This window comes from Anguilla rostrata, chromosome 2 (genome assembly GCF_018555375.3).
Source record: "Anguilla rostrata isolate EN2019 chromosome 2, ASM1855537v3, whole genome shotgun sequence".
NCBI lineage: Eukaryota > Metazoa > Chordata > Actinopteri > Anguilliformes > Anguillidae > Anguilla > Anguilla rostrata.
This window is the reverse complement of record NC_057934.1, coordinates 22056440-22073124: the sequence shown is the minus strand read 5'-3', so window position 1 is coordinate 22073124 and position 16685 is coordinate 22056440. Positions and strand designations below refer to the sequence as shown.

General features: G+C 41.7%; 2 protein-coding genes across 3 annotated transcripts in view; one reads left to right on the top strand and one right to left on the bottom strand.

The window, feature by feature from the left end:
• nrap (nebulin-related anchoring protein) overlaps positions 1 to 1999 on the top strand; it is a 31984-nt gene extending 29985 nt beyond the window's left edge. For both annotated transcript variants that reach the window (XM_064321230.1, XM_064321231.1), the window contains 3 exons: positions 88 to 399; positions 499 to 651; positions 1148 to 1999. In XM_064321230.1, the coding sequence (XP_064177300.1) occupies positions 88 to 399; positions 499 to 651; positions 1148 to 1294 (612 nt within the window). In that variant the 3' untranslated portion in view covers positions 1295 to 1999. The remainder of the gene's footprint in view (positions 1 to 87; positions 400 to 498; positions 652 to 1147) is intronic.
• On the bottom strand, positions 1762 to 14943 carry habp2 (hyaluronan binding protein 2). Its single transcript, XM_064321232.1, has 13 exons — positions 14785 to 14943; positions 14453 to 14486; positions 13662 to 13736; positions 12652 to 12759; positions 12430 to 12546; positions 11543 to 11659; positions 9448 to 9619; positions 5892 to 5998; positions 5129 to 5414; positions 4345 to 4490; positions 3534 to 3668; positions 3311 to 3453; positions 1762 to 2352 (listed from the first exon to the last, which is right to left on the bottom strand). Exons 1-13 carry the CDS (start codon positions 14842 to 14844, stop codon positions 2194 to 2196), a joined length of 1659 nt encoding a protein of 552 aa, XP_064177302.1. The 5' UTR covers positions 14845 to 14943; the 3' UTR covers positions 1762 to 2193.
• Positions 14944 to 16685: the final 1742 nt, after the last annotated feature.

Below are 16685 nucleotides of genomic sequence, written 5' to 3'. Positions count from 1 at the left end.
ATAAACATTGTAATTTGCTCTGCTTAAGTATGCCTGCTAAATATAATGTAAAGTCTAATGTAATTAATGTGCATGTGATGACCGCAGTTCCGGTACAAGGAGGCGTTTGTGAAGGACAAAGGTCACCAGATCGGACTCCGCTCCGTCGAGGATGACCCCAAGATGAAGCACTCGCTGGCAGTGAGCAAGCTTCAGAGCTCCAACGAGTACAAGAAGCAGTTCCAGGAGACCTGCTCCCATTACAAGATCCACACCGACCAGCCTGACTTCCAGCACGCCAAGAGGAGCCAGGCGCAGGCTAGCAACCTGAGCTACCGGCAGCACCTGCACCAGTACACCTGCGACCCGGAGCAGCTCAACCTGAAGCACGCCAAGCAGGCCTACAAGCTGCAGAGCGATGTAAGTGCCGCCCCGCTAGGGGGCGCTCTGCTCCGCCGACACACTCTTCCACCCAGGTCTCGTGACCGTCGGGGTCTCACTTTCTGCCTCTGCTTCCAGGTGAACTACAAATCAGACCTGAACTGGATCAGAGGCGTGGGCTGGACGCCCCCGGGCTCCTACAGGGTGGAGATGGCCCGCCGGGCAGCGGAGCTGGGCTACGCCGAGGGGCTGGACCCTGATGCTGCCATCGCCCAGTACCAGCAGATGCTGGTGAGAGACACGCCTCATACTGCGTACCTTCACAATGATATATATACTGTACTGGAACTTTAAAGGGGTGGTTCACACAAAAAATAAAATGAAACTACATTGCTCTCTATCCATCCAGATAGTTTTGCTAAGATTTGAAGAGCTTTCTAGATATCTGCTCCACCTCGACTGGCACATTGTTTGTGGCGCTCTAAGTGCCCAAAATTTCAGTTCGAAAAACTCAACAGCAACATCTCTTTCCAAATATGATCACTCGGTTACTCACAAACGTTCACTGATCTTGTTTCGGGTGGTTTCATTGAAAATTACATTCTACTGAAGGATGCCAACTGTGTATATCAACGCAAAGTCGCAACTAAAGCAAGCCAGTATTCTGGGATGCGGTAGCAACATTGTTTTGATCAGTGATCAATCTTTGTCTCCCCATTTGACTGTCCTTATCTCCCTCCCTCTCTTACTCTTTTCCCTACCCTGTCTCTCTCTCTCTACTCTGAAGGATTCACAACATCAAACAGTGGAGACTGTAGAGGAATTTGAGCAGCCAGGAGTAAATCCTGATGCCATGGAAGTCCTGCATGTGAAAAGGAAGAAGATCACTCGCACTGTCAAGTCCAAGTCCACCAATCAAGCCAACCAAGTGTAGAGTCTCTGCCAATCACATCACAGTGGGCTGGCCTACAAAATTTTAATTGACTACAGACAGTCAAATAATGTCTTTTTTAATCATCAATTTTTATATTCATCTATCAGTACCATTATGAATGATCTTTGCATGGCAGCCAAAAAGAGCCGTGATAGAAGCGTTGAGTATTTTCAGGGCATGAAACATGTATATGACTCCTGACCAGAGGACGGATTTTTAGTTTATGAATGCTTAAAGTATGTTTGACGTGGTCAGTGTATATCTTGCTTTAAAGAGAAGATGGTGGATTTGATGGAAACTGCTTGATGATAAAAGAAGGGACTGTTTATTCTATAAACTTGTGTTGATGCTGTGGTTAAAGTATGTTTGATGTAAGTGAAGAACAGAACAAGACTGAGGCAAATTTCGAATGAGGAGCAGAATGAGGTTGAGGCTTACTCAGAATTATGAGGAGTTTGATGCTGAGGCTAATTCAGTAGCATGTTTATTTTCGGCTCTAGTCATTGACCATCGTCTGATCCTGGGCTTTAGCTTGTGATCAGTGGTCCATTTTTAGACCATCACAGTCAAAGCCCAGGTAATTAAATTTTACAGAGGTTACTGAATATATGACTGACAGGTTCAGCTTTGTGAAAATCTACCTGTGTATTAGCCAGGGTAGGGGTAGGCCATGATCTTTAACAATAAAAACTCTGTTACAAAGTACTCTCTGTCTAGTTTTTACTGTCCACTATGCTGGAAAAGCAAGGATGTACTCCTGGTTAACAGCCTATATTTTACAATGAGCGCACAAGTACATACAAGCAAGCATATGCTCACACGTGAAGTTTCATTCACATACATATCCATAGACACATGCTCATGATACAATTGAAACTCACACACGCAGTTTCCCTAGTTTAAGCCTGTATTTTAGAGTTGATCCAGTCGTTGAATTTGGTCACCCGAGCATAGATGCCTGGTTTGTTCGCCCTTCCACAGCTGTCTCCCCAGCTGACCACCCCATAGAGAAAATGAGTCCCATTTTTTTGGCACACCAGTGGTCCCCCAGAGTCACCCTGTAGAAACAGAAAAAGGAAACAAGGTGACAACATGAACTAGAGGTACACCACAGACCCTTTCTTAGTCTAATTTGTATTATTTTGTGGAAGCAATTCTTGCATATGTTTCTTCCGTGTATAGGTTTCATGTCTTTCATTGAATCAAGAGCACCTCAGGACAAAGTGAGAGCTCAGCCACTCAAGGCTCTCTGAGAAAACCATCAACCAATCAAGGACCTCATTCTAGGTAACCTCAGAGGAAATAATTTTTCTTTCATGCTGATGAAAATCTATAAAAGAACAAACCCGAAACAGTGGGACAATCATGCAAAAAGGCACCCTTCTTGCTACTTTCTGACATGTTAGTAGGCTTGTGTCTGTTTGATTTCTAAGGGGGGTTACAGAACTGAGACTTCAGCCAGAAGGCTGGATGTTCAAGGCATTTAAAGGCATTTAAATATCCACCTGTACAGTAAGAATGGGCAGCATATGAACCAGGGCCGGCCCATGGCATAAACGCTCTATGCGGTTGTTTAGGGCCACAACCACCAGGGGGGTACACAACAACGAGGGGGGGCCACACGATCCAATGTTTATCTAAAGTAAATGACGGTATTTTTCGTAATTACGTTATTCATCCCCTATCGCGGAACTAGCGGTCTAAATCTAAAATGTAATGGCAACAGAACATTCCGTAACAATGTAATGTAAGAAGGATTTTACCAAGAAACCTCCCCCCCCGCTCGGCAGAATCCAACAGAGCACCCCTCCCCCCCCTCGTCCAACGCATCCCACAGAATTGTTTAGGGCCACCAAAATCCTAGGGCCGGACCTGATATGAACCATTCATTCTATATCAGTGATGAGAGTTCCCCCAACATACATGCAGACCTAGAAAGAGTTCACACTGTCTTCAATACATACATACACAGAGACCTGCGCCCAGGTACATACACACAAGCGCACAGGTACACACCTGGCAGGCATCTGTTCCGCCTTTCATGTGTCCTGCACAGAACATGCTGTCGTCCAGCCTGCCTCCATAGGCGGAGTCGGCTGAGCAGCGCTGCTGGGAGATGAGGAGGACCTGGGCGTCCAGCAGCTGCCTGGAGTAGCTCGCTGTAAAACAGTAGGGGAGTGAGCCTGTTGCGATTAACAGGAGATTATGGGATGTAGAGTGAAATTAAGCCTGATCGTACATGTTGGCGTGGCACCCCATCCAGTGATGGTACACTCCGTTTCGTCCGGGAACTTTTCGGTGGCCAGGCATGCTGTCTTCACAAACATTGATTCCTTGGTACACTTGCCATCAACTGCTTTCAGCTTCAGCAGGGCTACCATAAGAGAAAGCCAGGAACAAAATGAAAAAACAAATGACACTTGCATTTGGGATAACTTATATCCAGGGTCTGCTGGGTGGCTTATCCTGTTAAGGAACTGTTCTATTGTATCAATAGGCCCAATAGTCCGATATTGAAGCCGGACTGTATTAGTGCTGAATGTGGACCTTGGTAGGGTGATGCACAATTTCAGGACATTCTAGCGTCCTCTGTGAACTGAAAAAGTTTCAGTCAGTCAAAATGACAGCATCTCATTGCGCACCAGGGAACCCCTCTTTGATCGCTTTGGGTTTGTACGTTGAGCTGCACATGCAGTGTCTTCCTCTTGTGTCTGGGTGAAACCAAATTGCAGTGCAATAAGAAGTGGTGACTGACAGCATGCTTTGGAGGAATGCGCATGTTTTTCCACACAATCCTGAACTAATAGCGGAGGTTGCAATGACCGCTGTAGTATGAACATGATCGAGTATTTCAAAATGTGGAAAAAAACATTTAAAAGGATCTCTGTAATAACCGATCTCCTTGATTAGAAAAAAACAACTTCCATAAAAGTGAATTTTGAGTAAATATTGCTCGCTGTTGAGACTCTAAAGAACAGGAGCAGAGTAATTTATAGCTCAGGGTGTGTGGTAAGTTATGTCAGAAATCAGTACCAAATAGAATGACTCACCAAGGTCATTGTGGAGGGAAACCGATGTTTCTCTGAAGTGTTCATGAACTATAGCCTTCTCAACCTCCACAACCTGGGTGTTCAAATCATCCTTCAATAGGTCCACTTTGCCCAAGACAACCCTCATTGGTGCTCCAGGATTAGTGCTAAAAAGTGGAAACGGTCAGAGCTAATGCTGCTCTAAAGACATTAAGCAGGTTGCATGAAGCCAGCTGCAGTCGCAACACATGCAGACCATCAGGAGACCTTTCTGATGTACAGCATAGTCACACCGCCGTCAGGACAGCACATTCACACACGGTGGCCTGAGATCACAGTGCAGTCAGAAGCACCACGCATTTGGGTGCCGTGGGCCTCTGTCATGGTGTACTCACATTATTGTCAAGAACATACTCGCATTCTTAATGGGTTGTGACCACAGTATGGTCAGGATAGTGCACTGACAAACAGTGGGGAGTGGTCACATTACGGTTATATGCTCATGTATACTTGGCTGCAGCCAGGACTTTATAGTTTCCAATGTGCTGTGGGCATAGTACGGTCAAATATTTACACGTATATTGAGCTGTGGTAACAGTACAGTCAGGAGGGTATACTCATATATATATACTGTATAATATATATAGTGTATATATACTGTAGTACCAGTACAGTCAGGTGGGTATACTCATATATATTAGGCTGTAGTAACAGTACAGTCAGGAGAGTATACTCGTGTAGTTGACAGTGGTAATAGTATGGACAGTGGGCTGTAATCATAGTAGGTTAAAGAGAGTATACTCACATACAGTGGGCTGCAGTCAGAACCCAACAGGGCCGGATTAGTGTACCTCCACATATGTGACTGAAGGTCGTTGAAAAGCCCTGGGGTTGCACCTGCAGGGAGACCTGCCAGGGGTGGGCCCCAGGGACAGCCTTTTTGCCGCCGTAGATCCTGGCGGTAAAGCGGGTGGGTTGAGGCTTTCCACAGGTGGCGAATTCCACGGGCGTCGAAGAGGAGGGTTTCGGTTTGGCTGGCTCCCCTGGCCTGTCCGGCAATTTGCCTGTGGTCACGGGCGTCGGCTTCACTGCTAAAATATGTGAGCACAGTCTTAATGAGTCCATGGTCATATATATAAAAGGTCTTAGCAGGCGCACAGTCATTTACATGCAAGATATTATTATTATTCATTGTTTTTCTTTATTCAGTAAAGCATTCAGGGAAATGTACATTTTAAACATCCGATTTAATTAGGTTAAATAAATATCATGTTTGGTCATTCAAATTCGAATTCCACATCCTGCCACTTATAGTAATTGACCCCTGGTGACCAGCACAACCAACATTCTGAGGAATCTGAAAATGACCGGAAGGACTCCCGTAAGTCTCCCGAAAGACTCAGTAAGTAAAGGTGCTCACTGTGATTGTGGGATGTAATGTAGTTGAAATGAGAAAGATGTGAGCTCTGGCTATTTCATGGCTGACTATGACTGGTATACCTCAGCATCCCATCAGAGACAGAGTGGAAGCAAATGTTACTGGAGCTGTACTGTATTGGTTATGTTACCTTTGCCACTGATTGATCCTGCACATTGTTTCACTTTGCAGAAGCTCCAAAACAGGGCCTCCCTTCTTTTAACAAAACACCATGGCTTGACGTCTCCATCTGGGTTTCTAGAGAGAAGAGTAGGGCTGGGTCTCATTCAAAGCCTTCACTTCACATGCAAACCCACAAGCCAGCAGTCTGGAATCAAGAGTCAGGGGTGGCGGCACATCAGATTTACAGATCCCATAAATGGGGGGGCTCTACATAAATAATGGGAATTCATAAACTTGTTGTACTATAGCTGATTTTACCTCATGTTAATGGTACCTCAGTGGTATCACATTTCTGAGAATGCTATTAGATGGTCAAGTGCGGTGTGCTTAACCGGAGTTTAAACCACAGAACTGCATTACAACTGGAACAGCTAATCCTTATTTCGTATATTTAGATTGCTGCTCTGTTTGTAATGCAGTCCTGTGGTCTAGGGGATTAAATCTGATGTTTAAACTCCAGCTAAGCACACTGCAATTGACCCTATTAGTCCTTTCCACTGTAGAAACTATTTTGTTGTTGTCATTTTCTTCCCTGTTAAACATACCTGATTTCAATGATATAAACAAGTTTTCTTTGTATAATAGTAATTAGCGGAGATTCTGGGGTTCAAGCCAACACGGACCGTTAGAAGGTGAAAGCTGCGAAGTGCAATATGAATTAATCAGAATCAGAGTAATTGTAATAGTCAAGTCCATTTATACATACAAGGAATTTGACTTGACACAATATGTTCATTCTCAATGAATGAATGAAAAGGTTTAATTGCACAACAAACTAACCGTAGCATAGGACCATCATCATCATGTCATATAAGAACTGTAAAAAAAATTGTCATTATATCATACAAGAACAAAATAAAAAATAAATGACGGTTTGATTGTGTCTGTATGAAAACTATTTAATGATAGGTATTGGGTTTGGAAAAAGGGAGCCTTCAACACACTTATAATTAATGACTACATTTCTGTTTGTAATTAGTGGGCTTACTTTGGCAAGTCCACTCTTAATATCTTTCATATTTATTATCTGCACTTTATTATCTGGCTAATTCTTCTAGCTATAACTAGTCATACAGTTTTTGCACTACATTCAAACTTTTTACACCACAATGACCGTTAGTTCCAGACATTGCTGCTTGTATTCAGATTTTTGAAATATTCAAAACTTTTTGAAATATTCAACTTTTTGTGAGCAATTTTTGTGGTCACTCCATAGAGGGTCACTCATGGACATTTAGTGGAATGCTTTAGCAGGATGTATGCGCAGGTGGTCACTCACTCATGGACTTTTATTAGGATGCACTTCCAACGGCACAAGATTTTTAAGCATAACTTTACCTTAGCTAACCCTAACATGTTAGCATTTCGCTACTTTAGTTAACCTAGTTAGTGTGTACAGATGATATCCTGCACACGTGAATAGGAGCTACGGACACACAGCTACAACCCGCATACGGATGCTATCCTGCACGCATGAGTAGGAGCTAATGACACACAGCTACAACCACCAATACAGATGTATGGATACACGGAGGACAACAAATAACATTACAGAGGTGAGGAGATGCCATAGCTAGCTAGCTATATAGTTAGCTAAGTTTTACTCATAACACTTTTAGGATATGACTAATCCCTGGAACATAATTGCTACTTTCTGATCCCCAGCTGTATATGTAATGCTACGGTGCGCCGTAGGTCTGGGCGGTTTTGTGCTTCTTCTGAGCTATGCGCCCTCATTGAAATGCATTGAGGCTTGAGGACAGTGCCAGTTGGAATTTGAAGCAAGCCCACACAATTCCTTCAGGAATTGTAACCTTTCTAGTTGTTATTTATTTTACTGGTACACTCGAGGTGGCACATAATACCAGGATATACCCATATATACTCATTTGAGCTAAATCCAGTTCCAATTTACATTCTTGAATGGTCATTTTTGTGAAGCACCTTTATGACTGGCAATGTCACTAACTGACTCAGTCAGTAATTCAGTCAGTTAATTAATGGTTCTTGAGGCAAATTTGTAGAGTGAGGATAGATGGATGTCTGTAGCAAGTTTCGTGTAAATTGAACTCACAGCATAGGAGTTATGACCTTCAACCTTTGTCCGTAGACTGGTGGCACCCCCCATTGGGTGATTTCAAAATAGTTCTACACACGTGGTTCAACAGTGTTATGAAACATATCTTGCGAGTTTTGCAATGATTGGACAAACATTTTTTGATTCATTGTCTGATTTGTGTTATGCCACGGCCCCCTAGTGGTCGATTTGAATGAAACTTTCAGGATATGTTTCAGGTACTAATGTGGACATATCCTGCAAGTTTTGTGATGATTGGCCAAACGATTGTTGACTTTGGTCTATTTATGTGCTGAGCCACGCCCTTTTGAAGTTCATTAGTCAATATCTTTAAAACACAATAAGATATCAATAAGCTTTTGATAAGCTTGGTCCAGTAATGATCCACAGAAAATATGGTAGCAATCGGATCTATGGTTTAGGAGGAGATGTCAAAAATGTGTTTTAAAGAAAAATCAAAATGGCGGAAAAACTAGTCACACGGACTTTAGTGGTTCATGAGGAAAATTTGTAGAGTGAGCATAGATGGATGTCTGCAGAAAGTTTCGTGTAAATTGGAGTTATGACTTTTCAAAGTTCAAAATTTTGACCTTTAATTATAGTGCCTCTATCAGGCTGATTGGGGTCATAGTTCTTGGGCAGCACTTGCACACAACTTCCAATCAATGGGCAGAATTTCATGTCTCTACCATTGACCATCTCATGGGTGATTTGCGCAAACATTTCTGAAGAAGATTAATAATAAACCAGCACAAAAGCAAAAACAATATTGCTTCAGCCCTTCTGGCTTGAACCCCTAATTATAGTGCCCCCATCAGGCAAATTGGGGTCATATTTATTGGGCAGCACTTGCACACAACTTTCAATTAATGGGCGGAATTTCATGTCTCTACCATTTACCATCTCACAGGAATTTACATAAACATTTCTGAAGAAGATTAATAATAAACCAGCACAAAACAAGCTTATTATTATCAGACCCCTTGAACCGCTAATAATAATAATAATTATAATAATGGAAGGGCCAATTATATCCTTAACTTAAACTTATGACTTCAACCACCTCTGTCAGTTCAGGGGGAGCCTCTTCCAAAAAGTGATTGACACTGCTTAATTCCTACTTTCTGTCGGTCTGCAGTTCAGCAGTGAGCTCACACAGACAAAGAGCTGGAGGAGATTTCATGTACAGCTCTGCAAGCAGACAACGGGAGCCTAACTGACCTGATGAGGTAGCTGCTATGTATATGAAACATAGTCCTCCTACCAAATTCTTCCTTTCCTGGGTGATGCTGCTTTACATATGTGTCTTACAGGATGACACATAATAGTCAGCAGTCCTATATGCAAAACTTTTGTAACACTTTTTTGAGGGGTGGGGGGAGGGCATGGGTTGTTAGGGAACCAAGGACAACAAGGTGTTCAGGCTAAAAATCAAGGTGCATCTGACCGGCAGTAGTTGTGCTCGCCGAGCATTGCATCTTCCTGGTTTTCGGTGAAGGAGTCAGCCGCCCTTTCCAGGACGGAGTGAGAGTTCCAGGGAAGGCAGTCCTCCCCATCCTCCGTCTCACTGGCCAGTCCATTGTACGTCAAGCCGTTGCCCTCATAACAGTCCGGCGAGCCTGGAGAAAAATCACGCTCATTTTTACCAGTGATACCACTCCATGAAATAAATGAGCCTTTTGTTCATCCCTTATACCAGGGCTTCCCAACCTTGTCATGACAAGGGTCATGATTTCTCTAAAGCAGACCTGAATCTACCCTTGCATTGGTATCAAGATAATCCCAATTTTTGGCATCAATTTGATCCTGATTTTACCTTGGAGCTTTGAAAAAAAGGAGGGAGGGGCTACTGGGGAGATTGTGTTGTGCAGTCCCAAGAAAGGCTAATTGTCAGACTCATATTTAAATCCCAAAATGTGGGCAGGGGTTTGATTCCTCACCACAGCACTTTTAGTATCCCATTTGTAACCATCTCTGCTCTCCCCCATCTCCACCTCTAACTCTCTCTGCTCTCCCCTATCTCCACATGTAACCGTCTCTGCTCTCCTCCATCTCCACCTGTAACCATCTCTGCTCTCCCCCATCTCCACCTGTAACCATCTCTGCTCTCCCCCATCTCCACCTCTAACTCTCTCTGCTCTCCCCCATCTCCACCTCTAACTCTCTCTGCTCTCCCCCATCTCCACCTCTAACTCTCTCTGCTCTCCTCCATCTCCACCTGTAACACTCTCTGCTCTCCCCCATCTCCACCTGTAACCGTCTCTGCTCTCCCTCATCTCCACCTGTAACCCTCTCTGCTCTCCCCCAGCTTCACCTTAAATCCTGTCTGCTCTCCCCCATCTCCATCTCTAACACTCTCTGCTCTCCCCCATCTCCACCTGTAACCGTCTCTGCTCTCCCTCATCTCCACCTGTAACCCTGTCTGCTCTCCCCCAGCTTCACCTTAAACCCTGTCTGCTTTCCCCCATCTCTACCTGTAACCCTCTCTGCTCTCCCCCATCGGCACCTGTCATCATCATCACCATCGGCGATCACTCTAAGTCGAGTATGATGGTCCTCCAGGGGGGTCTTTATTGTGTGTCTTCAAATGGCTGAAAAGGCCAATTCTGGAACCACAAACTTTCTTGCAGTGTGGGCATTGATGTGAGGTGCTGGAAGTTGAATGTGGGAGAGCCTTTTTGGTGGGGACTCTCTCCTTTCTTTGCTGCTGCTTGACTCTGGCAGCCTGTCGGAGATTGTCTTCTTGGAAAGTGGCTCCTTCATGTAAACTATTTCACCATGCGGTTCTGTTTTGAACGAGATCTTCACAGTTAGAGCTGTTTATGTGGAATTTTTTGAGGTTGATCCTGATGTTGTCCTTAAAACGCTTTTTCTGACCTCCTTGGTGGCCAGCATTTAGTTCTGAGTAGAGGACCTGTTGTGGGAGGCGTTTTTCCAGGCACTCGTATTACATGGCCTGTCCATCACAGCTGATGTTTAATGACGGTGGTGGCAATGCTGTCGATGTTTGATTCCTCAAGAACACTGATGTTAATGCGCTTTTCTTTCCAGCTGATACGCAAGATTTTTCGCAGGCATCTCTGGTGGTAGGACTCCAGGGCTCTTATATGCCTACTGTAGGTAGTCCAGGTCTGCACCATCCCCACCTGTAACCCTCTCTCCTTTCTCCCATCTTCACCTTAAAACCTCTCTGATTTCCCACAGTCTCAATTGACTGGTTGTCAGTTCTCCTATACATACCAGTGAGGTGAGAATACAGTAGCCAATTTTTTGCCCTGTGGGCTATAGTCTACAGTGGGCACTGACACGGTCAGGATTCCATTCCAGACTGCCAGGAAAATGACTACACTGGAACCAAGAACTTCAGGGGGCCACACCTCCAAACATCCATTTTAAAGATTAGTCCTAGCTGATAAACAACAAACATTAATATTTCCTCAAGGGCTGGAGTGGAGTTGGAATTAACAGATGATGAATTTTGGTAAACTAAAGTATTGTATGGGCCCAATTGAAACATGTCAAATCGGTTTAATGTCACTTACCTACTTGGCAGAACTTTCCAGTGTAGCCAGCAGGACAATCGCATTGTACGGTGGTTCGAGTCAGTCCTGGAATGCAGGTCCCACCATTCAGACAGGGGTTGGGGCTGCAGGGTACAGCTGGGGGGAAGAAAACACAGAAATACATTAGGCACATGTGCACACATATGCAAGGGATCCATCTGCATGCTGATTTTTTTCCCCAACCAATTACCTTAGTTTTAGTTGTCAGCCCTGTAAACTGTGGATCAACCCTTTCATTAGGACAATATCACCCTCTGTTATACAGTATAATACATGAAACATCGCCCTCTATTGGACAGTATAATACATGAAACATTGCCCTCTATTGGACAGTACAATACATGAAACATTGCCCTCTTTTGGACAGTACAATACATGACACATTGCCCTCTATTGGACAGTACAATACATGAAACATCGCCCTCTATTGGAAAGTATAATATTTGAAACATCGCCCTCTATTGGAGAGTATAATACATGAAACATCAACCTCTACTGGACAATATAATACAGGAAACATCAACCTCTATTGGACAGTAATAATACATGAAACATCACTCTCTATTAAACAGTATAATACATTAAACCAGCCCCTTTCAATTACCTGTTCCAATGGCATACATAGACCCCTGCAGATATATTACAGTAAAACCTCCTACTAATACTAGTACTTCTAGAAAATTATATTAAAAATAAAAAAGTTGGACTTTACACACGTTATGTGCAACACTGGACAACAAAGAAATACCATATCTTCAGTTGGGAGTTGCGCAAGAAAACTGCTGTCAGAATAAACTAAATGTATTTCCATCCACATTCTTCCGTTCATTATTCATGTTTCATTTTAGAAGGCAGAAGCTACGCACCCCTTATGCACGTGGGAGGTTGGAAAGGTGGTGTGCATTTGCACTCGAAGAAAGGAGGCTTTGTGGTGATGACGCATTCGCCGTGCCCACACTTGGCGTTCTTGCAAAAGTCATGAACTGAACAGACAAACAAAGGAGAGAAAAATGTTAGTTCATTTTTTTTGGGGGGGGGGGGGGAGCAGGGAGTAAGGGAATTATAATAACTGGGCAACACCACAATACCTGTATGACATCTTTTGCCCTTGAAGGGCACGGGGCAGATGCATTTAAAGGTGCCCCCATGAGATTCACACCTCCCATTGTTTAGGCATGGGTTTGGATCACACTTTCCTGGAAGACAACAGCAGAGCATGGGGCTTCCACATTTTTCCATGAAAAACTTTACATACAGTACAAATAAGGAGATGGACATAGACATACAGAGGGCAGGACAACAGCTAAAACACTAAAACAACTAAAAGCTACATATAACAGTGAATGCATTGGTGTGACAGGCTTTTATGTAGAACACCACACATTAAAGGTGCGACAGGTAATAAAAAACATCTCTGACAGTAACTAACCAGTGACCTGAAGAAATTGTTTTTTGACTCTGCAAAAAACTCACATGCATGTGAATACCTTTCTGGTTTTACATTGTACAGGCACATGTATCCACAGTGACTTAATAAATGGGCTGACAAGGCAAAATACTAATAATATTACAGAGACAACAATACTAGGAAAATGTGTAAAGAACACATATATTAGTCTTAGTAACTGATCATCAAGTTCTGCAGAGAAATGAAGAGATATGTCAAAGAAGTGTTAACATTATAAGCCTAAATTACAATATAGATACAGCCTATAAAGTAAAATGTTCAATAATGTGTATATTCATGAGTAATAATTATTTTAATAATTTTCTGTTTTTAATAACTGGATCCTTGGTAATATGAACAATTAAATCGCCCCGTGAAACACGCCTAGTAAAAATATTCATTACTCATGAATTTCCAAATATTGAAACATTTTACACACTCATATGTTCACTCTAATGGCCATACTTTCTGACAGGGTAAAAGGTGTTCAATCAAGAAGGTGTTTTTAAACACTTTATATTAAGTGTTTCAAGGTCCCTGAATTGACATCAGCCTAGTTGCCACCATTTTGGAGCTTTAAAACATTTAAGTGTTTTAAAACAGGCCTGTTTTGCATTGTCCCATAATTCCTGTCATGCTGTTGTGTCTTACCGGTTGCATCCAAAAACCCATACAGCCAGTCAAAGTTTTCATCTCCAGCGACTCTTGGGTTTTGTGTTGGAGTGTCTGTGAGGGAGGAGAGTGTTCTGAATAAAGTAGTGAAACAATAAATATGAAAATTGAAAAAAGTACTGATACATCCAGACATACACCACATTATGTTCACGTTCATCTGAGAAAGTCTGGAAATTACAGATGAAATGAAACTATGCCTTTCTTACAGCAGAATGGGAACTGTTTTTGGTAAACTCTCTTTCTGTTTTTTTAAAATAATACAATGGGCGGTTCCATCTCAGTCATTATAATCTTTTTTCACATCCTCACAATTTCTTACATGCCTATTAAATGAATCAGTTAATGTGGGATTGTGAGTTTTTTCTAGTGGTATGCTGGAACTCTGTTTTTTGTTGGTAAATGCCTAAACTGTGGACAATAAATTGACTTTTCTCGTGTTTGACAGTTCATGTATCGCATACCAAGAAATGTCAGGCACGACACAATTAAATGCAAACAAAAACTACACAGCATTGTTCGAACCCCAGGAAGATTATCTGCACACTGTGTATTGCTAATGGAGATCCTAAATAAATAAATAAATACAAAAACAATGCAAGAAATAAACAAAAAACTCATACTCCACATATTTGTGGACTCAGATCCTGTTTTGGCAGACAAATTGGATTTTTACATATTTAACAAGCCAGTTATTTAAAGAAAACCTTTACATACATTAAGGCAGACTATAGCTTGAAAGAATTTTGAAAAGGCTGGAGGTTACATACCATTCACCAAATCAAGAATTCCACTCAGTACTGCCTGCAGGGGAAATTGAAATTATTCTTCATGAGTGAAGTGCCTTTTTTATGTGTTGCATAGTGTAGGGAGCCCATTTGATTTATTCAACCACAAAAGCACGTTATTTCTTCCAAATGATACAATTTCATAACTTGTATCCTTTCACCAAAGCAGCAAATATAGTATGTCCAAGTTAACCCTTATTACCCTCTTTAGCATACAATACTTTCATGAAATTAAATATGCATAATAAATATGCAATACACGTATGAATTAATAAAAGGGTGTCAATAGGCCTATAGACATGCATGGAACTTACCGCAGAATTTAGCGTGAAGCTTGCACACAGACACAATAAAAGCGTCAACCTTACAACCATTTTGCCTGTTCCGTTGGTAGGAGCTTTTCGTGAATCCGCACCACTTCCCCGTTAACACTAATCTTTTCTGAACTTTATCGATGTCAAACATTTGCTCCATTCATCGATTTTCACAAGTCTCATCCATGATTCGTCCAATCACTGTGATACTTTTTTTTCACTCTCAAACCCCACGCAGGTCAATGGACTTTGGATATATTTAGGTGTCACGGGTTGGGTGAAAGGTGATGCGCATGCAATATTCACCGCAGTTTTGAGCTGCATATATTGCTTATTATCACCACTTTTTAAAAACTTTATTTTTAACTGCTAAAATTATGTTTTTCAGAAGGACACATTTATCTCTCATTCATTAGATACATTTTATAACATGGATAACAGTCTTAGTCTAACAATGCATACAATAGGTTAAACATGGTCAAATGTGGGTGGTCCACTATAAAGACAAACTTTGGCAATTATTTGAGTTGATTTAGACTGCCACTCAAGATAGATAGTTCATTGGTCATATTTGCCAGGTCTCATTGTTTGCTCCCACTGTAGACTTTGACCCAAACCTCACGATATATTTTTAAAATAAAGTGTTTTGAAAGCCCTAAAGTAGTAGCAACAAAGGCACCATCAATTTAAGTGAAACACTGGGTTGAAAGTGCTACTACTGCTCTGTTTATTGAAAAATGGTAGTAAGATTGTGAAACACCAATGGAACCTTATACTATCAGATCAGGAAACATGATAAATGTATCATGACTTGCAAAAAAAAAAAAAAAAAGAAAGAAAAAAAGTAGGGATAAAATAAAATAAAATAGTAATGAAGTTTCCATTTAATATATTTATTACACTACTTTTACTGTTGAAATCTGGATCCTCAGCAAGATTAGATGATTAGAAAAGTCATGTAGTCATACATTATTAATTTAATTAGAACAGATTTTATACTTCCTTGCAGTGGGCCTATATAGATGAATGCAGGAATATATATAATGAAAGTACATTTACAGACTTGACATGTTTGTTAAGATTGGCTCAAATCTTTTAGAGAATTGTGGACATCAAGTGCCCAATCAGACCAACATTTGTTGAAGTCATTGTTCAGTGAACCCATTCAAAGGAATTGTAGGGTGGCCTTAATAAGACAGATTTCCTACAAGTGTGGACTCGTTAAATAAAAAACTTTGTGTTCTAATGTCATTTCTACAGAATTAGGCAAATTGAATGGAATCAGTAGGCTGCTTAATCTGTCTTATTGTACAATACATACTCTTCATATTCTTAGATGTAATGCATAATATCATTACTATTCACAGAAACCAGGGAATATCATTCTGTCATGCTCAGTATCTTTAAAGTAGTTGTCTCACATTTTAGAAACATGAACATATATTACAAACCTGACATTTGTGTTTTGTCTACATCATACAGTATATCCAATTAGACCAACATTCTATCAGGCAAGTGAACTCAATGGAAATTGTAGGCTGGCCACCACAAGAATTATGGGTAAAGTCTGCAGCGGTCCAAAAACTAAGAAGTTTCCCAATAGCTAAAAAGCTGGCACTTGTTCCATTTGCATGTGTTTTGATGTATCACAAAATACACAATGTTATCCCTAATCTGCTCCACTTCAGATCTAGGAAAGCCATGGTCCATTGTAGAGGACATTCCTTGAAGAATGCAGGAGGTGGCTCATTTCATGTGGGGGAGCTCCTCTGGTGCAGTTTATTCTTAAATTGGCATGCTCCCGCGCCAGCGCTCCTTATTTCCCATTTGGAAAGGGCATTTCACACAGCACCACATTGTGACTGTGTCCTTCAAATGGAGAAAAATAAAAGGTAGGCAGT